The following is a 7,315-nucleotide window of genomic DNA, read 5'->3' as shown; positions in this document are numbered from 1 at the left end:
CTTAAGTGTCTTCTGCCAGTCACACCCTAGAACATCCTCCACGATGCACCTCCGTTGGACTAAAGAGAGAATGGAAGCTTGGTACAAAACGAACTAAATGGCACAGGTATCCCAAGCGTTTTGCTTCAAATAAAAATTGCAAAGGAGGCTGTGGAAAAGCAAGATAGAATAAAGCCCGAAATCAATCGTTACGTACTTTGTTAATTGTATAAAAGTGCAAGATTAAAGTAGTTCAGGTTAAGCATTCAGTTCACTATAGGCCACACAGACGCTTAGCTTGGCCATCGATGGCCTGGTTTTGTCATTCAGTTACTAACATTAGTTTAAACCACAGAAAGAACAACTGAATGAAAAACATAGGCAATCCACTTCAAAAACGGTTAGTTTTCTGTGACCAGCACGAAATATTAGTATCAACAGCTATACAGTATATACATAAAAATATTGTGTCTTATTCTTTAACAACTCAGAATAAAGCTGTACTAAACGTTATTTCCCTTAGTGTGTCAACTCTCTGCTCTGTTCCGGCCGGCCTAGTCACACAGAGAAGTCCTTTCATAGCAACGGTACTTGAATTGACCCATAACTTTTGACACTTCAGCCATAGTCACCGTTGAATCGCTTTATTCAGCCAGGCTAGGTGATTGCCATGTGACTGCCTAGGTGCCAGTCAAAGCTTCTTGGGTGGCTCCACAAGGAGAACAGGCCATATTCCAAAAATAAACTGTTAAAAAGAGAAATAGGAAGAGGGGAAAAATTTCCTGGAATATTACGTGTCTTAGAACAGAAACCAAACACTGTTAATCATCATTTCAACTGCATTTCCTGGGAGGTACGCAGAAATCAAAGCTAGCACCCTAACGGGCATAGTCAGTGAGCCCCAATGCAAGTTCAAAGCACAAGACATCTGAATGTTGCAGTGCATTGGACACAAAATGGGACACAAAATATTGCTGCCTTACCTTCACCTTTGGCCTGTGTTTCAGGAAAAGTGTCCTTGTGTATAAACTGAGGAAAAGGAGAAAAGTGTGCTTAAAAAATTTCACGTATAAGACAGCATAGGAAAGAATAATGACGTAGTAATCCCAGTTTTATTTTCCAACTAGAAAAGAATTGCTACTGTGATTGCACAGCTACCTATTCTGCCTAGATTTATGCAAAATAGGGGACGTTGGCCTACAGTCAATACCTCTATACTAGACTATCATTAACAAACTAATCTACCCTATCACCTACGTGGGGAGAAAGAGAGAAACCCAGAGAATTAAATTCTCTCTCCGCTACGGAAAAGACTAAACAGGGACTAGAGCGTGCCATTTGGAAGGATGAAATCAAATCAGTGTACCACAAAATGTATCAGATGTTAAGGGAGGGTGAGGAAGCCGCATAGCTCGATTCTGTATCTCATTGTTGTTCTTACACACACTCTCCCCTCTGTAGGTGTTCTACTGTGCGTGACCTCACTTTTTTTAAGCGGACATAGGTGATGCCAGTGTGTGGCTGAGAAAATACTTGGGAAACTACTGCAGGGAAAGCACGTGGTTCGTTGGGGTAAGACAGACAGATCAGGCATCTGCACATTCCCCAAGGGCTAAAGGATGCAAACCCAAATTATTTTCTCTGTGCAGCACGCTGGAAAAACCTTGCCTATGCTACCCAAACTGCCTGCATCAGCTTGCTTTCTGTAAGGAATGTTCTTCAAAAGACCATTGCAAGCCGTTTAGGGCAGCAGACAACGTGTCAGCCAAAAGGGAGCAGCTGACTTCCACACCCCATGACATGTTTTATATATGCTCAGAGAGGTACATAGAGATACACATGGATATATGTACATATAGGTACATATAAAAAAGCCATCAGAATAGCTACTGGAAATGCACTTATTATGTCAGATGTAGGAAAACTGATATGTAACCCAGTTTTCTCAGCTACATAGAATGTACCTGTTAAAGAGACATTCTCTTATGGTTAAGTGGTAAAACATTATTTCATCACATAATGAACTACAGAAATTCTTCCAGCTCCAGCTTAAAATCTGCTTTTGTTCCTGGTTCCACTAGATGGTGTTATAGAGCAAAAACAGAGACAAAAACCTGCCGGCTGCAGACCCGCTAACTTAGGTTCTCCTTCTAAACCTAATATCCTGCGCTTCTGGGAACAGCTCTGCTCCAAGCACTTCAGCCATCACCCTTCTGCTCTACAGCATGATACCTGCTAGTTTTCAGGAGAGGCAGAGCCTATCAAAAAGATTAGTTATGCTTCTAAAATTAAACATGTACTTCAGGATTGCTGCTCAAGAACAGAAAGGTTACGTTTTGAAACGAATACACCGCCAAATAGGTTTGCAGTTTAACCGCTACAGAGCTCCCACTTCTGAACTGCATTCTCCTGAAGAACCACGACTATTAAGAGATCAATGATTACATTTTGGAGAATAGAAATTTACAGAGGTTTTAGACCAGTTGCAAAGAGGAAAGAAAAACCCCCACCAGTTTAGTAAGAAGTAAATTTCCGGCTCTTCTGTCCGATACAGCATTGTGAAGTAAATCTGAACCTGGGAAAGCTCCTAAGACCGGTTTTATGAACCTATAGTTTAGAAAACATTTCCTACCTTAGCAGGATATGAAGGTACGAGCCCAGGCCTGTGAGAATATGCCACCATGCATGAAACTGTGTCACAGCTCCCACCACAGGAGGCATCTTCGCTCGTAGTGATCTGTAAGAAAGAAACGCCATGCAATGTTTTGGGTGGGTTTTTTTCAAGCTAAGCAATTTCAAATCACAGTGCTTGATTGCCACGCCACACATCACTGTTTCTGTATCTCAGGAATGTGCTTCATGAATGAGGTTTCACGCCGTCAGGCTTTCAGCAGGTGAGGAACAGCAGTTACATCTTATACTGCCAGTGTAGAAAGATACCAGCAAACTGGCTTTCTTACACACTTAAAGAAAGCGCACACTTCCTCATACAATGAGTGACCAGTTACTTCTGGACTCAAATCTCAGGAAATAATAGCATCCCCCAGTCCCAAATGATCATTCTGCTCCCCAAAACCCTGTGAACTACTGTCTGTAGGATGAAATGCTGAGTCTGAGAGAGAGGAAATAGGATCCATCAGACATCACCACTTTACAGCCGGCACTTGCACCACCTATTCTCCAGATCCATGGAAGCTTAGTTTGTCTTTCTCTGTAGTGCTCTGAAACACGGACAATATCAGTGTTTAGTGAGGAAGCAATGAAAGTAGAGGGTCTGAAATACTCTATCAATATGCTTTGTATTTTGCACAGCTACGAGGTGAGCTATTTGGGAAGAGGATGGAGATAAGGGAAAGAAAGGGAAGGAACTACATTGCCCTGATTTCTCCTGCTCACTAGGCTTCTGCAGGTAACGCCTATTTCGGTTGACGGTGAAGCAAATGTTTGCATCTGCTTGTCTTCTTTTTTGACTTTCATTTCACATTCAGGCAAAACAAAAAACGGAAAACAATGATTGCAGGTGTTAAGGAAGAAAAATCTGCAGCTTCTGGAATATTCATTTAATGCTTGATGTTGCAGTGTTCAGTCCCCCTGACGAAACGCTAATCCCTGAGCTACTGCTTAAGTTTCCAGAGCTGCTCAGTGACAAATATGAACACAGAGCTTTGATTCAGTCAGCCTGGGAAACGACATAGCGGAACATACAGAGCGCACCCCGGCACAGCCTCCGAGCCTCTGCACGGCAGAAAAATCTCAAAGCTCAAATTCGAAACTACATGGATCCAACCAGGGAAGCTGAGTGCTATAGATGGTTTTTTAAGTGCTTTTTGTTGTTGGGTTTTTTTTATTTTAAACAAGCTGCAGACTTAATGCAAAATGGAAAACCAAAGCCTGAACCAAAATACAATTTTGAACATTAAAACAAAAAAGAGCAGGTAGGTGGATGACTCACAAGTCAGGCCTTCAGAGAACAAAAAATTGCAAGGAACTGGAATATATTTTCTCCAAAGGCTTCAGTTACAATACCATCTGAAGAAATTCAAGGCTCTGCAGACATCTGATTAAAGCTAGTAAACAAGTGTATGCATTTTTTTCCAGCACCATAACGGAACAAGCACCACATGAAGTATGCTATCTTTTTTTTTTTCCCCTTTACAAAATAAGGGTGGGGAAAAAAGTACTTAGTCTAGGAACGAGCTCAAAAGCCCCACGGACCTGCAGCACTCAGCAGGCTTGGTGAACTGGGGGTTATGATCTCACCGGGGATGTGATGCAGCTGCAAAAATCAACCCTGATGCCAATAGTTGCAAAGTCACTGTCTACCCACCCACCTGTGTTGGCAAATAACTTTTCTACCCCATCTGTATCAAGCATGTTTTAGGGCTGAGGCACCACGTATTCTTTCAGTACACTTCTATTTTTTAAAAAAAGTTTCAAGAAAACTCTGTTGGAGTTAACTTTTAGTTGGCCTAACCGAATGCAGGGACTACAGAGCCAAAAGGGACAGCTGGGAAACACTAGACTCCTTTACAGCACACTGTGCTCTGATCCTGACAAAGCCACCTGCTAGGAGAACTCTGTATACGACAGATTCAGCGGCATAAGTGCATCAGACAGTCAAGAATGGATTTTGGGATGCTGGCATCAATCTTTCCATCTATTCCAGCTTGTGATGGAGCACAAGCATCACAAGGAAGCCAAGGAAAGGTGCCATGATGCAGCTGTCCAGTCCCAGAGGAACACCTATTAAGAGGACCACCTGCTGGACTGGTGTTCCTTCTGGCACAGACAGGGTATCTAGCCATATGATGAGATGGTGTGTTCCTACAAGCTTTGCCTGGAAGCCTTTTTTACCCCATTTGGCAACACATTAAACAGAGAGGAAGTCTTTCCTGGCCGCCTCTACAAGTGCTAAGCCAGAAGACTTCAGGCTAATAATGACAGCCAAGCACGGGGTATTGGCTCACAGCTACTGTTCTTTCTGAGACACTCAAGCAGCTGTTGTTTCTTGGTGACAGATACATTGCAATAGAGATTTCTTTAACCTGCAGAACTACTGCTTTTGACATTTTCCTGGGAAATGGCAAGAGCAGAAACAAACAAACAAACAAAAGGCAGGATGAAAAAAACCTCATTCAGATGAAATCAAGTGTGAATATCAGGCTTTAGTAAGCCACAGATCCTCAAAATTACTCCAGTGACATTACTTTCTCTCAATTTAAACTGAAGTTAAAGAGAAATATCAACTGTTTGAAAAAATAAATCTACTCATGGATAAAAAAACGTTAAAAAAAAACCCTATTGAGTCCTGAACCTAGTCATGAGCAAACTGGATAAAACCCTTGTGAACGTTTCGTAGGCAACATACCATACATACCATGAGATGGACTGAATATACACCACAGAAAAACAAAGCTTTATGCTGAAAGACTATTAAGAACTACCCAGGCAAAATGAAAGAACTCACCTCAATCTATCGCAGAAAATGTTGTCCACATTCCAGAGAAAAAATCCCATTAAAAATACAGTTAAAGATGTATAGCCTAGACCTCTAAGCCATGGGTATACCCTAGGGAGAGAGAGAAATAACGCAAAGTTTAGTTCAAGATTCCTCAAAGGCAGCTTGTAACATACATAAATACTATTACACACAAATAAACAGCTGCTTTTTTTTTTTTTTTTTTCCCCAAAAGGAAAAATATCAACTTCAAATCTCATCTATTTAAGTATTGTATTTTACCTCCTCCCCTCTCTCCTAAATTCACAGTCTCCGAGACTGGTCTTTTACATGTTTCACTTCTCTATTTTTACTGTTCCCCTAAATACTGGGAAACCTGAGGATGGCTAAAAGGTACTAATTCTTCAGCCCCATGTAAAAATCTTTCAGTTAAAAAATAGCCATGTTACAAATTAGAACTCTCCCAAAAGAGGCGTCTCTTTTCCAATACATGATGTCCCTATACTAGGAGACTTGTTTAAAGAAGGTCTTTCAAAACAACTGTAGTCTTTTGAGAACACAGACCACCGTGTCCAACAACTAACCAAATGAATGGGTTTAGAAAGTGGTAATTTCATGTTGGATTTTATCGTTGAGTTCTACTGGGGATAGAAAAACGCCCATTTCATTTTGAGAGGGACAAAAAAAATCCTTTTTAGGATATGGGAAATTCTTGCATCTGATTCTCAGTGTAAGTGCCTCATTAATAAGTTTACCCTCACTTTCTGCATTCAGGTTGGACCATGGAATTGTAAACTTCCTACAGGGAAGTTCATGGTGTTTGGTCTTTTCCCACTAATAAGTCCAAAAGCAAACCCAATTCCAACCCTAAAAGCCTGCCATGACACACTGTTCAAGTTATTTTTAAGCATTATGGAGGCACAGTTTAAATCCTGGGTTAAAATACGTTCCTGAGCTGCTGCTTCTCCACAGTGGATGTTTCAGAGCCATGAGCACTGGCAACCAAAATGTGCAAAACACGAAAGGTAGAGCTTCTTCCACGGGGCAAGCTAACCAGATGGAAGTTGTTAACAACAAGAGCACTGCCAATATAAACTAACACAATGATTATTTGTTTAGTCTAATAAATGCACGGAGCACCACGCAGTTCATGGCAGAGACTACACTGTAATATTCCCAAGTCAGTGCTCTAGAGACATAAGCAAGCCCAGGACATGAAAGAGCACTAAATGGTACATTACACATGCTGGTAATTAGGTAATTATAGCTAGAATTGTTCAGGGAATAAATGGTGCTGGTTTGTGAAGGAATGAGAGAGAGGCTGGCATCACTTATTCATAGGGAACATGTTTTGTGAACAGAGAACAACAATTGCCAAATTGTAATCTTGGGAAGGAAGCACACCCAAGGAAGAGATTAAAAGTGTGGGGGAAACAGGCAGGAACAGGAACCAATTATGAGGGTAGGAGGAGATACCAGCCTGGAAGGGATAACATGCTGTTCTTTGAGATTTTTTACTCTAAGCTCAGAGTGACTTCAAGCCCCGCACTAAGAAATATGAGTGACAGGAACCTAATATATATTAAGGAAGTAAGAAACAAACTAAGCAGAAATCAGGGTTGATACGTAAGTTGAAACAGGCTTGGACAAAAGCTAGCACTAGCAATGGAAAGACAGGAATATGTTTTAGCAATGCAGAGAAAGTAAATCCAAAAGTGTATTTGGGGGTGACTTCTACAGAAAAGAAAGGGTACCTTCAGTTTGGCACAGCTTCTCTAGCAGAATTAATTTAAAATTAGTAGTAGTTCAGTTAAAAGTTTAAACCTACTTCTCTCCCCATCCCAACGTTCTAACCAGTTTGCTTAACACAACCAAAAA

General features: G+C 41.1%; 1 protein-coding gene across 1 annotated transcript in view; it reads right to left on the bottom strand.

The window, feature by feature from the left end:
- Positions 1–670: 670 nt before the first annotated feature.
- ACER3 (alkaline ceramidase 3) overlaps positions 671–7,315 on the bottom strand; it is a 58,876-nt gene continuing 52,231 nt past the window's right edge. Inside the window, exons 8-11 of the mRNA XM_086481642.1 lie at positions 5,447–5,548; positions 2,612–2,716; positions 963–1,008; positions 671–724 (exon numbers count right to left, since the gene is read on the bottom strand). Of these exons, the coding sequence (XP_086337768.1) occupies positions 671–724; positions 963–1,008; positions 2,612–2,716; positions 5,447–5,548 (307 nt within the window). The remainder of the gene's footprint in view (positions 725–962; positions 1,009–2,611; positions 2,717–5,446; positions 5,549–7,315) is intronic.

Source organism: Leptosomus discolor, chromosome 1 (genome assembly GCF_034619465.1).
Source record: "Leptosomus discolor isolate bLepDis1 chromosome 1, bLepDis1.hap2, whole genome shotgun sequence".
Lineage (NCBI taxonomy): Eukaryota > Metazoa > Chordata > Aves > Leptosomiformes > Leptosomidae > Leptosomus > Leptosomus discolor.
Note: the sequence above shows the minus strand (reverse complement) of the source record. Positions and strands in the feature narration are given on the sequence as shown.